Source organism: Hibiscus syriacus, unplaced genomic scaffold (genome assembly GCF_006381635.1).
Source record: "Hibiscus syriacus cultivar Baekdansim isolate YM2019G1 unplaced genomic scaffold, ASM638163v2 tig00109906_pilon, whole genome shotgun sequence".
In the NCBI taxonomy this organism is placed as follows: domain Eukaryota; kingdom Viridiplantae; phylum Streptophyta; class Magnoliopsida; order Malvales; family Malvaceae; genus Hibiscus; species Hibiscus syriacus.
Window position 1 is genome coordinate 213004 of NW_024062524.1, and position 15555 is coordinate 228558.

A 15555-nucleotide genomic window follows, 5' to 3' on the forward strand; every position below is an offset into this window, starting at 1 on the left:
GAACACAGTCTCCTTCATGTTTGTAGAACAAGGCATAACCAATTACTCCCTATCTTATGAAGAAAATATGCATAGTGTAATCACCATTTTTACCTTGATCCAGCTGGTTCCCTGCTCCAATTAGCATTCGCCAGTATCTCTACGTTCCACCAGCTTCCACCAACGACAGCTGGTTCTCCGCACCACACAGCAGCTGCCAACACCCCAACCAAGCCGTGGACTCCCTTGCTCCACGTTTCAGCAGCTCTTCAACAACGACAACTGTTCAGCTGATCCCTGCTCCATCCAGTAGCTTCCAGCACCTTACCAGCTGTCCCTCCTCGTTCTAGCTCAGCCGCCACACACACGGCCACCAATGCTCCACGTCCCGGTTACAGCTCACAAGCAAAATAAACAACAATAATCATTTTTGTTTTAAACATGTAAATGAGTTAATATATAACCCATAAAACTCATTGTAATTGAGAGAGAGCCTTTCAAAGATATATATATATATAAAAAAGTGAGTTTCTTGGATTTTGGTATCATTTTCATTTCACGGTTTTTTGTTATTTTTTCTTTTCTTTGGCATTCGAACAAAACAGTAAAGAGGAGAAAGTATAGTCTTACCTAGTTAGTCGATTCTCGCCGGAGGAGGGTTTGAAGTCGTCGTCGGGTTGTGTTTGGCCGAGAGTCTTTGGCGTTTAGAGCCTCATGGAGCGTCGGTTTCGACTTTCTAGAGGAGGATGTGAGTTAGCTTAGAGTTTTGGGGTTCGTTTTTAGTAAGCCGAACACCATGGGTGGTGGCCGGAGGATTGAGGAGCGCCGTTGAGCGACGGTGTTGGCAATTTGTTGGTCTCGGCCGAGAGAAATTTCTGAGGAAGATGTTTGAGTGGTCGTTTAGCTTTCTTACCTGATTTTTTTTTTCTTTTAGAGCAGTGCATGTATAGAGCATGAAGATTGAATGAAGAGGGAAAATTAAAGAGAAATGATGAATTTTGATTAGTCAAAAACAAAAACCGTAAAGAAGGAAAAGAAAGATCGGTCAAAATGATGCCAGGTCGATGATTAACACGCTGCGTCAATTTTTCGTCAACTACAGTAATAATAGTTGTTAACCTTTAATAATTGATTTGTTATAAATCAATAATATTAATGATTAATTTATTATTTTTTAAAACTTTAACGAGAAAAACAAAAATATTTTCAAATATTAGTGATTATTTATGTAAATTACCCCATATTTTTATTTAGTTGGATTGATCAAGTCAAGGTTTAGGGTTTAAGCAATAAGTGTTTTATATCATGCAAATTAAGTAATGCAGAGGAGACATGTGGCGCGAATTTTAAAGCCCAAATGCCGGTCAAGAAACATGGCAGGCGAGCCGGTTGAAATACTTTAATCCACAGTTAAGTCAACGCCTTCACACTTGAGCTTATCACAACTCAAAGCTTAATTTAAGTTAAACCACGAGCAAGTTTAACTCGAAAAATCCTTGGCGGTATCCTAACAACCGCCGGTAACATGGCGACTTGGTTCCTCGACAAGTGTCGGAACATGTCATCGAGGTGCTCGACACGTTTCATGGCCTCCCTCGTTTCCCAGCTCTTCTTTTTCTTGGCCGTTTCATGTGCATATTTACCATCGGAGTCGGCTGTTTTACTACCTTCTCATCGCCTTCTAGCAAGTAGCGCTCACAAAGAAATGGTACAATCTCTTGCCGTATACTGTTATCTTTTTTGCCATAATCTAGTCGAAGTCTTAACAACTTGTAGAGGACAGGCTGCCATTGGAGCCTGCAATTTTTAAGACTGATCTATAACTTGATTGCAGCAGTCTTTTTTTAAAAAAAATTGATTTAGGGTAAAAACTATTCGACTTGACCCGAAAAAATATAATTTTACCTTATATATTTATGAATAATTACAATAATACAATTTTATATATTATTTTTTTTTCAATTAAATCATTGTTTTTATTGAATAAAAATAATATTTTTTTATTATTTTAGGTCAGGTCGGATTCGAATTTTATTTTAAAAAGTCGGATCGGTTTTGAGTCGGGTGGAGGGTATATATTATGCATGTCGGGTCGGATTTCAGGGGAAGATTCATTGTTCTCGGGTCGGGTGGACCAAAAATCATTCCAACTCGACCCATATTCATCCCTAGTTACGCTTTTTTAGCTTAAATTTTGTTCTCAATAACCCTTTAAGCTAGTAAAAGGGAATATTGTTATCACTTTTACAAAGAAAATTTTGAATTAATACTAGATTGTAATTATCTAAACTAATAAAAAGAACTGTTCTCAGTATGAACAGAAGAATCTTGTGCCTCACAATTTTAAAGGATGTGATTGATGTTTTATGATCATAGTTCATATAGATCATATATGTTATCTTCTCTTTCTTTTCTTTATAGGAGATATTGTCCCCCTTTTACCTGACATCGATAAAACAGGTCAAAACTTGTAAAAATATCTGCGGTATGTTCCGTCAGAAAGTTGCGGACCTTATGGTTCATGCTCGTAGCCTTGCATCCACGTATTGAAACATCACGAGCAAATGCAACTATGCAAGGCATTGAGTGTCCACTTTATTTCTTTACCTTGTTTATATGGATGTTTCCTCGTGCTTTTGTCAGGACAGTGAAAATGGCAGCCAATGTTCGAAACGCATTACTGAAGCTTCACAAATTCGACCTGCATTGCCTTTATTGGATGCCGATTTCCTTAACGATACTAAGGTGTGGATTCGACTTTATGATTTCGTTTCAGATTATCGTCTTTAATTTGATAATTTCTCCCAGGTTCTTGAGATTGCGAAGGGTGCAAAAGAGTTCAATGTCCCTATAATAAGAGCCAACAGGAAGTTAGTTGCTTCCGTTAATGGAGGGCTGCATAATCATTCTCCTTTGATTTTTAATCCCGAGTGGAGCACGGAGCAGTCACAAGGCAAGGCCAGCCGGTTTAATCATCCTTCACCATCCGGCATCCAAAGGCCAAATAATGAAGAAGATATAGCCTTTATGAGTGTGAGTCAGTCGATCACTGTTATAAAATAGAATCAATGGTTATTATCAATTTTTTGTATGTGATATTTCCTGGTCTTTATCAGGTTCTCGAACTAGGAGAACTTATTAAGAACAAACAGATTACTTCTGAGGAGCTTACAGGAATTTTTCTGAAGAGATTGAGAAGGTAATAAAAAATCCAGTTACGTTTATGCATTTATGTGGTCTAATGATCTTTTCGTCCCACAAACACATTGATTCTTTACTGCAAAATACCAGATACAATCCAGTACTTGAATCCGTGGTCACTAATACCGAAGATTTAGCTTACCAGCAAGCAAAAGCAGCAGACAAGTTGCTCTCTCAAGGAGTGTATTTAGGTACTTTTTGTTATTATCCTGGTGACATTACTTATCCAACATTTTAGAGTTGCGGGAAATGCCGGTTTGTGTAACAAAGTCTTGTTATATTATTTTATTGCCGAATTGCTTCTTGGCTTGAGAGTTATAAATTAGTTGGTGTTTTAGGACCTCTCCATGGCATCCCTTACGGATTGAAGGATATAATCTCGGTACCTCATTACAAGACAACTTGGGGTTCAAAAACTTTCAAAAATCAAGTGCTTAATATCGATGCCTGGGTATATAAGAGGTATTATACATCCGAGAAATCTTTGTGATCTATACACGGAAAGGGTTTTTAGTCGGATTACCTTGTTCACTATTATGAATTCTTGATGCAGGTTAAAATCTGCAGGGGCAGTTCTTGTCGCAAAGCTTGTTTCCGGATCACTGGCCTATGATGACATCTGGTTTGGCGGTCGGACTAGGAACCCTTGGAACATTGAGGAATTCTCTACAGGCTCGTCAGCTGGGCCTGCTGCTTGCACCTCAGCAGGTATTCTTGATTTTAACTTCCATTTATTATACATGTATCTAGCAAACCAGATGTACATTGCTTAATCTAAGAAACTCAATTACGTAATAGGGATGGTTCCGTTTGCAATTGGTTCAGAAACAGCTGGTTCCATTACTTACCCTGCTGCTCGGTGTGGTGTGACAGCATTACGGCCAACTTTTGGTTCAGTTGGACGAACCGGTGTAATGAGCATATCAGAAAGCTTGGTAATATTACTACACAGAAGAATCTTGTTTGGCTGAAAGTGCTTTTCCTGTCCCCACTTTCCACTGTGGGAGTGACGTTTGAATAACTTTCTATGCTCTCCTTGTAACAGGACAAGCTCGGTCCATTCTGCCGATATGCTGCTGATTGTGCGATTATTCTGGATGCCATCCGAGGGAAAGATCCAGATGATTCTTCTTCAAGAGACATTCCCTTTGGTGACCCATTCTCTGTTGATATCACAAAGCTTACAGTTGGTTATCTTGATGATGCTGACATGGAGGTGATATTTCATAAACATTTGACTAATCACGAGTTTTGTAACATTGATAAGATGTAAATATTCTCTGGCTTTTCCTAAAACCAGGTTGTTCATGTGCTTGAGTCGAAAGGTGTCAAGGCGGTTCCTTTCAAACTGAAGTACACTGTCGATTCTGTTCAAGGCATCCTAAATTTCACAATGGATGTTGACATGTTGGCTCACTTTGATGAATGGCAACGCTCTGGGAGGGATGATGATTACGAAGCTCAAGATCAATGGCCCCTTGAGTTACGTCGTGCACGTGTAGTTTCAGCCGTAGATTATATGCAGGTCTGTTGTTTCCTCTCTGATTATTGGTTGATATGATGGTTGGATGAAATCATATAGCTTGAACATGTTTTCTAATGAGCCTGTTGGAACTTGGAAGAGAAAACTTACTTTCAACTTCGAGTTGGAAAACCAAAACCAGTCTTCGGATTAGACATGGTGATTTAAGATGCAGAGCATCAGCTCGAATGCATTGTAAAAGGGGGCTAAGGCCTAATAATAGCTCATCTGATCGTTTAATACATTCAGTATTTCTATGTATTTTCTACAGGCACAAAGAGCTCGAGGAAAGTTAATCCAAGAAGTGAAAGAAAACTTCAACGTTGATGCATTCATTGGAAATGCAACTGATTGGGAGCGAGTATGCATGGGAAATCTTGTAGGTTTGCCGGTAACTGTTATTCCGACAGGATTCAAAAACATATCTAATTCACCTCCAACCGGTACGCGTAGACGGACCACGGTCAACACCGGCATTTATGCTCCTCCTAACCACGATCACATTGTAAGCCTCCCTAATCCGTGGACTTCATCCACATTCTTTTAACATGCCATCTTTTAGTTTATCTAACGTATCCATCGTAACAATTATCAGAAATCCGGTACCGAACTATTTGGCGTCTCATCTTATTCCTTCCGTTTCTTCAATGCAGGCATTAGCGTTGGCAATGGCGTACCAGTCTGCCACAGATCACCATAAGAAGCGCCCCCCAATCGATGATCTCGGACCAAATGACAAGATACCGAATCCCTCCGCCGTTCCCATTCCTCCTAGAAGCTTGCATCTGTAAAAGAGTATATATTAAGAAACCTTTCAGTGTTTACCGATTCTGAAGCCAGCTTTGGACTGCAACGTGTTGTCTAAGAATAATATCATCACTGAAAATGGAATGATTAAATTGATACCCCATTTAGAGACTCTTTTAAACTTTTTTTCCTTCTTTTTCTTTCTTTTTACCATATGATGATTCTGTTTAAGCATCATCGCCGGTAAAAGAATGTAGGCAAACTTAAGTTGATGATCTAATGAAATTGCAATTATGAGCAGAAAGTTTTGCAGGTTTAATCCATCCTTTCACCCATCACAATTTCATTTATTTCATATCATCTAATTGATTTATCATATACAAGTATTAATAATTTCATTCCTTTTAATTTGTGAATAGAAAATAATCAAATAAAATTAATAGAAAATGAGATATGTACAAGAGATTATTTAGTCTTACCTTATATAGATAATAAGAATAATCATAGGGATAGACAGATAATAAGAATAAGGATAGACAGATATTAAGAATAATTATAGGGATAAGATCTTATTAAATAATGTAAAATTCTTCTAGTTTTACAAAAAATTTAGGAATTTTTTTAGTTTTATATAAATTTAGGATCGTCTCATCAAGCGATCTTAAATCTATGTAAGATTAAAAAAAATTAGGGTCTTTGTTTGAAGTAAAATAATTTACGAAAATTGTTTTCTCTGTTTTCCTGGGTTTGATTTAAGGAAAAGTGGTTGGTTAAAAGAAAATGACCTTTTTTTCCTGTAAAACAACTTACGATCTGGAAAAGGGTAAGTCATTTTCTAGCTTCACCTTTTAAGTTGTTACTCAAAATCGTCCGATTAAATACAACTATCGACTTCTCACCGGTGACGGTTACTGAGGTCAGCATCATCTTCTCGGGTAACCAAAAATATATATTACTCCTTTTGTAATTTCAGATCCTTTGCTTCCTTCCTTGTTTTCGTCCCAACCCGGTTCTTTTGTCTAGCCTCTCGTCTCTCTCGTTTCACAGCCTTTTAATACCTTCACCATCCCTTAGCCAGAAGCTTTCCCGATCGAGTCAGAAACTATCTTTTCCTCTCATTTCGTTCGACTACCTTGGATAACCTCTCGCTTTAGCTAAAGAAATCTCATAATCTACTTTTTTTTTATTATTTCTGGGTTTTCCTTGAGTCTCTGTGATTATTGCTTTCATGTGTGAAACATAGAAGAGTAGAGCTAATGAGACCTTATAATAGAACTTAAAATATCTATTCACAATGATTTTGTTCTTTTAGACTTATGAATGTTTCCTCGGTTATAAGACATGCTACTTATTTATTGTTAGTTATTGTTTGTTTTCTTATGCGTTGTTTATAAACTGCCAAGATGAACCAATTGCATCTGAGTATTGATGTTTAATTTTTAAGCAAGCTTCATGGTTTTGATTGGTATATCTTATTGATGAGTATCTAAGGTGGATGCCATTGTATGGAATGGTTCAATTGCAGTGGGATATTACATCGCTGTTGGGTCAATTGTTCCGTGACTGGTGTTAGAAATGGGGACTTTATTGATGCTTTGATTGCTTCCATTAGGTGTGTTTAGCGTTTTATCGTGACACTTTTGATGATTTTGCTTTCCCTCAACTAGGGACTTGAACCACTGTCCAATGATATTTTTAATATTAATAAAATGATTGTTGTGCTAAAAAAATAGCACCGAATATGGTGACATTAGTTCTATATCTCTCAATGGTAAGAAATGGGGTTTTGTGATTTTGGAATTTGATGTTGTAATCAAATGAGGACAATTCCTAGTTATTCCATAAATTTTTCAAATTTATTATACAAACCAAAGGTAAAATTGGATGGGAGTAGAGTTATGTTAAGTGTTGATTGTTTGATAAAATTGGATATTATGAATCATAATTGGCATGCATGGTGAATCATAGATAATTGGCTTATGTTCTTGTGGCTTTGTGTCTTTGGGTCAATGAAAGGTTATTGGTTCATATATATATAGAAAGGTGAACTTGAAAACCAAGTAAACCAGAAACTAAAAAAACGAAGAGAAAAACCAGAATGCATGGTCTTCACTTACCCCATCATTGGAAAGAGCTATTATTGTTGCAACCAAACCAGTCTTTGTATGTAATGTTGTCATACACGTTCAAAATAACGACATAGAGTGAATGAAATGCTTGCAGTGGTAACTAGCACTATATTCCGTAGCTAAAGACGTATTTATTCTTTCAATTTACTCTACCTAACTGCATGAAAATGTATTCCTATTCTATCTTAGGTTATTGTGAAGCAGAACTGAGTATCCCAAACTTATGTTTATGTTTCGAAGAATCATTGTTTAGTTCTGTGTTTTGTTCATACAGTAACATCTTCAAGTTGAAGTTTTGTTTTAGATGGCATCTCTCTCTATATGTTGTTATTGATTCATTATTTGGATACTATTATTTACTATCATCGTCTCTTAATTCTGTTCTAATATAGGGTGTAATTGGTGTTATATGTTTTTCTTATACCCTATTAAATTATTTTTAATCAATCAGTTGAATCAGAATTTTATATATATATATATATATATATATATATATGATGAGTTTGATTGATTAGATTTTTTTTCTTTGTTTTCCTAAAAAAAATTAGCAGACCTTTTTTTCCATATGTAATGGGGTAAGGGGGAGGTAGGATAGTAGGTTGCCTCCAACACCAGATTGAGAGCAGCTCCTGTGGGAAACCTCCAAATTATGAATTGCCTACCATAGGACTCGATCCCACGACCCCAAGATTAAGAGCTAAGTTTTCCTAAAAATTCCACTTAATATTAAAAAAATTAATTCGATCAAGTGAATTTAAAACAAGAAAAAATATGAAATATATGTATGCTTGTTACTGAAAACATATTACATAAATTGTTTTCAGAAAAATTAATCAAACAACAGAAAACATTTTACACTGCAGTATCCAAACAATGAAAAATATTTTTAAAAAATGTAATTTATTTTTCAAAATTCATTTTTCGAAAAATATTATCAGTGAAACAAACGGACCCTTACATTGTGTAAGTAGATTTTAACTCATAATTATATAATGTACAAATATATATAATGTTTTATGTATTCTAAAATTTAGCGTCTGTATAAGTAAAGTATCTTAACAATCAAAGAGATGAACGTTATTTCCATAGGTAACGAGTTTCTTTAGAAGTTTCGAGTTCTAACACATCACTTGTAGGGATGTTTCGAGTTGAGGGATATTTTGAGCGTTTATTATTTAATAGTTGAAAGTCTATTAAACATATATTACTTTATAATCACTTCAAATTAATCAAAAACTTTTAAAAATGAAAAATAAAATTTGATATCTATATTAAAATATAAAATATCATAAATTACTCTTTTAATATCTATAAATTCAAAAAAAATATAAACTTAAATAATTATAGAAATTGAAAAAGAAATACCTCTCTTTAAATAATCTTTTTATAATTCTAAAAGTAGTTTCTTTCTATTTATAGGCTTAAATTATTTATTATTAAGAATTTTTATTTCGTAAAAAGTTATAATTAAATAATACCGAATCAATAGTATTATAACAATATATAACTTAAATTTCAATTAGGATTTTAATATCTAATAGTTTTAAAAGAAATCTTGAAATTGATAAACATATAAGTTAGTCTAATGGTTGGTTAATGAACAGTTGATTTTTGTATCATAATAGATATTTTAATATGATATATTATATTAAATAATTTAAATATATATGTATCACATTAGATATTTTATTAAAAAATAAAGGTCATATTAAATATTTTATTGAAAAACAAATATCATATTAGATCATTTAAAAAATATATATTATTTTAATATAAAATTATTGTACTTAAATACATTTGATGCCGAAAAGATTTCAACAACTCCTGATTTTCATTAAAATAATGCTACAAAATTATTATTTGTTAACTAAAATAAGGGAGTGTCATAAATTGGGATGGGTTATTAGTTGAGCAGGGACAAATCGGACAATAGACATCTAATTAAAAATCTAAATCCATCAAATCCAACCAAATCATCATCAATTTTGTCAATTTCATAATGGTATCTATATAATGGCATTCCGTGTAATTTTATTCCAAAACTAAGTCTATTTTCAAGTCTTCCTCTGCTTTTATATATCCCCTTCTTAGCACGATCTTCCATCCCGCTTTTCCTCTCTGATCGCCGCCTCTCCCTGTCTTCTTTTACCCGGTTTAATTCTTTTTAAAGAATTAATAATTGATGTTTTCTCTACAATAAGTTTGTTTTTATTAATTAAATAAAAGTTTTCATTCTCAATTTTCCGTCGATCCAATAAAAGGCTTCGTCGTTTGATCCAGGTAAAAATCAAAATTTAATCATTTTTTGTATTGTATCTCTTTTTATTGTTGCATTGCATAATTTGATTTAAGATGAAAATAATTTGATCTCGATTCAAATGCTTTGTTGATTGTTTTTGTAGCCGATCAAGGTTTTTTTGAATTGTTTTTTTATTATTTCTAAGTGTTCCGTCATGCATCATTTGATAAGATTTTGATCTTATGTTACAGATCTGGAATATTTAGTTTGAATAATGTTTTGTTAGTTTGTTATTAATGCTTTTATTGTTGTCTGGGTAAATACTGATGTTGAAAGTGAATTGTTTGTTAATTTTGTTGTAGATCTTAGCCGTTGAGAATGGCGGCACCAGCAGCTGTGAGAACGGGATGGTACAAAGGGAGAGTCAAAGCAGTTCCATCGGGGGATTCCTTGGTGGTAACGGCGATGGCCAGTAACAGACCTGGACCTCCACCTGAGAAGACCATTACCTTGGCATCTCTTATTGCTCCTAGGCTGGTAAAACTAATCTAAATATGCCTCTTTTATGTCTCACTTGATCACTTTTTGATTAATTGAATGTCTTTCGGCTTTTTCTTCGCTGATTAATTTAGTTTTTGTTTGGAGAATGATTTTAAGAGTTGCTGTAAAGTAGGTTGGTGTCTTGATTTAGTTTCTTTGCATGTCTTGATTAATTTAGTAGCAGGCCTGGACCTCCACCTGAGAAGACCATTTCTTCTGTTGCATGTTGTTCGAGTCAAACTTCCAGTTAATGCTTTTTTTGTGTGTGTGTTTATTTACCCCTCTTATTTTATTAATAGGCTCGTAGAGGTGGTGTTGATGAACCGTTTGCCTGGGAGAGCAGAGAATTTTTGAGGAAGCTCTGCATAGGGAAGGTGCTGCTCCCTTCGAACTATTCGTGTCTTTTTACTTATGGATGATATTTGGTTGCTTAAAGTAAGAGAGGCCTAATTTAATCTGTTCTTTACTCAGGAAATCACTTTCAGAGTCGAATATGCAGTACCAAGCATAGGCCGAGAATTTGGGTCAGTTTATCTTGGTGACAAAAATGTTGCAATTTTGGTTGTCTCTCAAGGCTGGGCAAAGGTAATTCGCTTTTCATTTTGTCATAATACTTGGGAAAGTGATTCAGCTTTTCTTTTTCCCTTCTTTTATTTGTGTTTAGGTTAACTGAGCTAGGTTTGTGCAGGTTAGGGAGCAAGGACAGCAGAAAGGGGAAGCAAGTCCTATTCTTGCTGAACTGCTACGTCATGAAGAACAGGCCAAACAAAACGGTCTGGGTCGATGGAGCAAGGTAATATTTCCCCCTTTATAAATAATCCATTATATTTGGACGTCTTAAATTCCTAGAAAAAAGTAGTTTTTAAATGATAATGTTTGTTGTGGATATAGGTACCTGGTGCCTCTGAGGATTCTATCCGGAATCTGCCTCCATCTGCCATTGGTGACCCTAGTAACTTGGATGCCATGGGTCTTCTAGCTGCAAATAAGGGTAAGCCAATGGAATGTATTGTGGAGCAGGTTCGTGATGGTAGTACTGTTCGAGTTTATCTGCTTCCAGATTTTCAGTTTGTTCAAGTGTTTGTTGCTGGTATCCAGGTATGGTATAAACTACAGTTCAGCATCTTTCATTTTATTTACCATATGAGTTTTTCTTTGTAAATATCTGCATCCTTTTCTGTTCATTTAGTCCCCTTCAATGGGTAGAAGGGCTGCTCCAGAAACTGTTGTTGAAACGGACTTGACCTCTGATGAACAAAATGGAGATGCTTCAGCTGAGCCACGAGCTCCCTTAACATCTGCACAGAGGCTTTCTGCCTCAGCGGCAGCTTCTGTCGAAGTTTCCCCTGATCCATTTGGACCAGAAGCTAAACATTTTACGGAAGTTCGCTGCTTGAATAGAGATGTGAGTGAATAAAGACTTAGGTCGACCTTGTGTTCATGCTTTTGTATATATAACCTAAAGTCAAGGTTGATGTTGTAGGTACGCATCGTTCTTGAAGGTGTTGACAAATTTAGCAATTTGATTGGGTCAGTTTATTATCCCGATGGTGAATCCGCGAAAGACCTTGCATTGGAGCTAGTCGAAAATGTATGTTCCTGGATTTCTTTTGCTGCATGCCAAAAACATTTTTAATACATTATATTAGCAGTAATCAATGAGTTATAGTTTTATTGTTAATGTTTTTGACTTGAATTAATTTTTTTTGGGGGGTTCTATTTTCTCTTGTGCAAACTTTTATTTCGAAAAGCATTAGTTTTTTGATAATAATATGACAATTCTCCCTTCTGGGAGAAGCGCAACATTCATATCTTTAATTTATGTTCACATATTTTGAATGATTGAATTCTTTCTCGCTCACATTTCTCCCTCCTTTCTAAACCTAACAACTTATTCTCAAAATAAAGGGTCTGTCAAAATATGTTGAATGGAGTGCTAATATGATGGAAGACGATGCCAAACGGCGGTTGAAGACTGCAGAACTTGAGGCCAAGAAAGCTCGGCTGAGAATCTGGACAAACTATGTGCCCCCAGCTACAAATTCAAAGGCAATCCGTGATCAGAACTTCACAGGAAAGGTAATAGCAGCATTTCTTTAACTAATATTTCATGTAGCTACCTTGCATCACTAGTATAAAGTTCTTGGTTTTTGTAACTATTTATAATAGTATGATTTTTTCTCAGGTTGTGGAGGTTGTTAGTGGGGACTGCATTATTGTGGTTGATGATTCTGCCCCATATGGAAGTCCTCTTGCAGAGCGCCGAGTCAATCTTTCAAGCATCAGGTGTCCAAAAATTGGCAATCCCCGTAGAGATGAAAAGCCAGCTGCTTATGCTCGGGAAGCAAGGGAGTTTTTGAGGACACGCCTTATTGGAAAACAGGTTTGAGTAATTTTTCTTTAGAATCTTATTTTGGTTGTGTTAGGAACCTTTATTCATAGTTTTCAACATACTTCTGTCAGGTGACTGTACAAATGGAATATTCAAGGAAGGTCACCACGGCAGATGGAGCTGCAGCTGCTGCTGTTCCTGCAGCAGATTCAAGGGTAATGGATTTTGGCTCAGTATTCCTCATGTCTCCTGTTAAGGGTGATGGCGATGATTCTCCTGCAACAGTTCCACCCACAACTGGTAGTCAGCCACCTGGCTTGAATGTTGCTGAGTTGGTGGTTGGGCGAGGCTTTGGCTCAGTGATAAGACATAGGGATTTTGAGGAAAGATCAAACTATTATGACGCCCTTTTGGCTGCTGAATCACGAGCAATTTTTGGAAAGAAAGGAATTCATTCTGCAAAGGATCCTCCAGCCATGCACATACAGGACCTTACAATGGTTGGCAATTGTGTCTCTTTTAAGTTTTTGTTTTCTTTGTATATTCTCTTTTAAGTCTGAATTCTAATATCTATATACCTTCTTGTCTACTTTCAGTCACCAGCCAAGAAAGCTAGAGATTTCTTGCATTTCCTGCAACACAAGAGGATTCCAGCTGTTGTGGAATATGTCCTAAGTGGTCACCGTTTTAAGTTGTTGATCCCTAAGGAAACTTGTAGCATTGCCTTCTCGTTTTCTGGTGTCAGATGTCCTGGTCGTGATGAACCCCACTCAGATGAAGCCATAGCAGTAATGAGAAGAAGGATCATGCAAAGAGATGTAGAGGTATGGATGATCTTTGAACTGCTTGTTTTTCCATTATATTGTTTTTCATTTTTTGAACAAATGTATGTTTTTTCTGCACAGATTTTAGTAGAAACTGTTGATAAAACTGGAACATTTTTGGGGTCTATGTGGGAGTCGAGAACCAATATGGCTGTGGTTCTTCTTGAGGCTGGCCTTGCGAAGCTACAAACTTCGTTTGGTGCTGACAGGATTGCCGACGCTCATCTTCTTGACCAAGCTGAGCAATCTGCCAAGAGGCAGAAACTGAAAGTAAGACATTGTATATATCTTTTTCGCTACTTCCTTTTTGTAATGCTTTCTAAAATATTTTTGGCTTTATTTTATATTTAGATTTGGGAGAATTATGTTGAAGGGGAGGAAGTCTCCAATGGATCACCCACTGTAGAAAACAAGCAAAAGGAAATGCTAGAGGTGGTCAAGGAACTTAACTAAAGTAATGGCTTATCTGACTGTAACATGTACTAATGAATTACTTTTCTTGTTATTTTCAGGTTGTTGTTATTGAAGTATTGAGTGGCGGAAAATTTTATGTTCAGACGGTTGGAGATCAGAGAGTATCTTCTATTCAGAAGCAGCTTGCATCCTTAAATATCCAGGAAGCTCCTGTGATTGGTGCTTTTAATCCCAAGAAGGGTGATGTTGTCCTTGCTCAGTTTAGCGTGGATAATTCCTGGAACCGTGCACTGGTTAGTTCCATATACTTGAATTTGATTATGTTTCATCCTTTTTGTAGTCTTCTATGAGACCTTGTAGTTGTTTGTATGGTTCTGGCTGCGGAATTCAACCTTGTTCATATTGTGTCTAGTGCAATATTTAAGTTCGAAAACCAGATTTAGATGTTGAAGGATGAGCCTTGTTTTCTAAAATATTTCGGAGCCGATTGTGAAAAAGCACATGGTTCTCTATGTGCTAAATATTAGGAATCATGGTTATCTTTGATGGTTGTACAAGATTTGTATGCCATTTGAAATGTATTGTGCTTTTACCTTTCATTTCTTTTTTTCTTTTAATTGACTGAATGCATCTTGGTTTGACTTGTAAAGATTGTCAATGCACCTCGAGGAGGAGTTGGATCTTCAAATGACAGGTGTGAAGTTTTTTATCTCGACTATGGGAACCAAGAGGAGGTTCCGTACAGTCAATTACGGCCTATTGATCCTTCACTATCAGCAACACCTGGACTTTCTCAGTTATGCAGTCTTGCATTTCTGAAAGTTCCAAGCCTCGAAGATGAATTTGGTACCGAGGCTGCCCAGTTTTTGAGTGAGCAGACATTTGGAAGTTCTCTAAAATTCAAGGCAGTAATAGAGGAAAGGGATAGCTCCGGTGGAAAAGTCAAAGGACAGGGTACTGGTACTGTTCTCATGGTAACTCTCTTTACTGAGGACCCAGAGGATAGCATCAATGCTGCAATGCTGAAGGTTTGAACGATATGTCATCCCTTCTCTGATTTTAGTAAAATCTTGATACACCATATTCATACTCATGTTTATATATGATTTGTTTTCAGGAGGGACTTGCTAGGTTGGAGAAAAGAAAGAAATGGGAACCAAAGGATAGAAAATTGATGCTTAATAAGTTGGAGGAGTATCAGCAGGAGGCAAAAACCGGTCGGCGTGGAATATGGCAGTATGGGGATGTGGAGTCGGATGACGAGGATACACTCCCGCCAGTTGCAGCTAAGAAAACCGGAGGCCGGCGTTAGATATTGGTAATATTTTTATCAATTATGTTGGGGGGTTAAACACCTTGGGAGTTCGAAGTGAATAGGCGTGGATCATTCTCGTTTGAAGAGTTGAGAACTTCCCCCAATAAAATCTCCACCTAGACTTGCTTACATTTTGACTTTCTTCTCTCTTTTTTTTATTTTTTTTTATATTTTTTTGTTTTAAATTAAGAGAGACATGTTAAAATAAGGTGGAATTTGGAGCACTTGTGTTCTGTTTCCAAGCGGGAGACCCATAGACACAATTTTTAATTTATGTCAGTGTTTTTTTTTCTATAATATTTATTTGGGTAAC

The 15555-nt window shown here is 36.1% G+C and overlaps 2 protein-coding genes across 2 annotated transcripts; both read left to right on the plus strand.

The window, feature by feature from the left end:
• Positions 1-543: 543 nt before the first annotated feature.
• Positions 544-5622, plus strand: LOC120210067 (glutamyl-tRNA(Gln) amidotransferase subunit A-like). The gene is made up of 13 exons (XM_039208886.1): positions 544-1039; positions 1253-1687; positions 2623-2724; positions 2788-3012; positions 3096-3178; positions 3271-3371; positions 3519-3642; positions 3734-3888; positions 3979-4115; positions 4226-4396; positions 4481-4705; positions 4974-5207; positions 5356-5622. The coding sequence occupies exons 2-13, from the start codon at positions 1505-1507 to the stop codon at positions 5491-5493; spliced, it is 1878 nt and encodes a 625-aa protein (XP_039064817.1). The 5' UTR covers positions 544-1039; positions 1253-1504; the 3' UTR covers positions 5494-5622.
• A 4127-nt stretch (positions 5623-9749) lies between these two features.
• On the plus strand, positions 9750-15331 carry LOC120210068 (ribonuclease TUDOR 1-like). The gene is made up of 17 exons (XM_039208887.1): positions 9750-9858; positions 10180-10354; positions 10657-10731; positions 10829-10942; positions 11046-11150; positions 11249-11455; positions 11547-11762; positions 11841-11948; positions 12266-12436; positions 12543-12740; positions 12821-13189; positions 13286-13513; positions 13595-13783; positions 13865-13945; positions 14026-14220; positions 14578-14955; positions 15045-15331. The coding sequence occupies exons 2-17, from the start codon at positions 10196-10198 to the stop codon at positions 15237-15239; spliced, it is 2988 nt and encodes a 995-aa protein (XP_039064818.1). The 5' UTR covers positions 9750-9858; positions 10180-10195; the 3' UTR covers positions 15240-15331.
• The last annotated feature ends 224 nt before the right edge of the window (positions 15332-15555 follow it).

What these genes read in the sequence shown, in the direction of transcription:
- LOC120210068 (XM_039208887.1), top strand. Translation starts at nt 10,196, where the DNA reads ATGGCGGCACCAGCAGCTGTGAGAACGGGATGGTACAAAGGGAGAGTC. An exon ending in TCATGCAAAGAGATGTAGAG is followed by an intron (nt 13,514 to 13,594) that starts GTATGGATGATC and finishes TTTTCTGCACAG; the next exon opens with ATTTTAGTAGAAACTGTTGA. An exon ending in CCAAGAGGCAGAAACTGAAA is followed by an intron (nt 13,784 to 13,864) that starts GTAAGACATTGT and finishes TTTTATATTTAG; the next exon opens with ATTTGGGAGAATTATGTTGA.
- LOC120210067 (XM_039208886.1), top strand. Translation starts at nt 1,505, where the DNA reads ATGGCGACTTGGTTCCTCGACAAGTGTCGGAACATGTCATCGAGGTGC. An exon ending in AAGATATAGCCTTTATGAGT is followed by an intron (nt 3,013 to 3,095) that starts GTGAGTCAGTCG and finishes GGTCTTTATCAG; the next exon opens with GTTCTCGAACTAGGAGAACT. An exon ending in TGAGCATATCAGAAAGCTTG is followed by an intron (nt 4,116 to 4,225) that starts GTAATATTACTA and finishes TCCTTGTAACAG; the next exon opens with GACAAGCTCGGTCCATTCTG.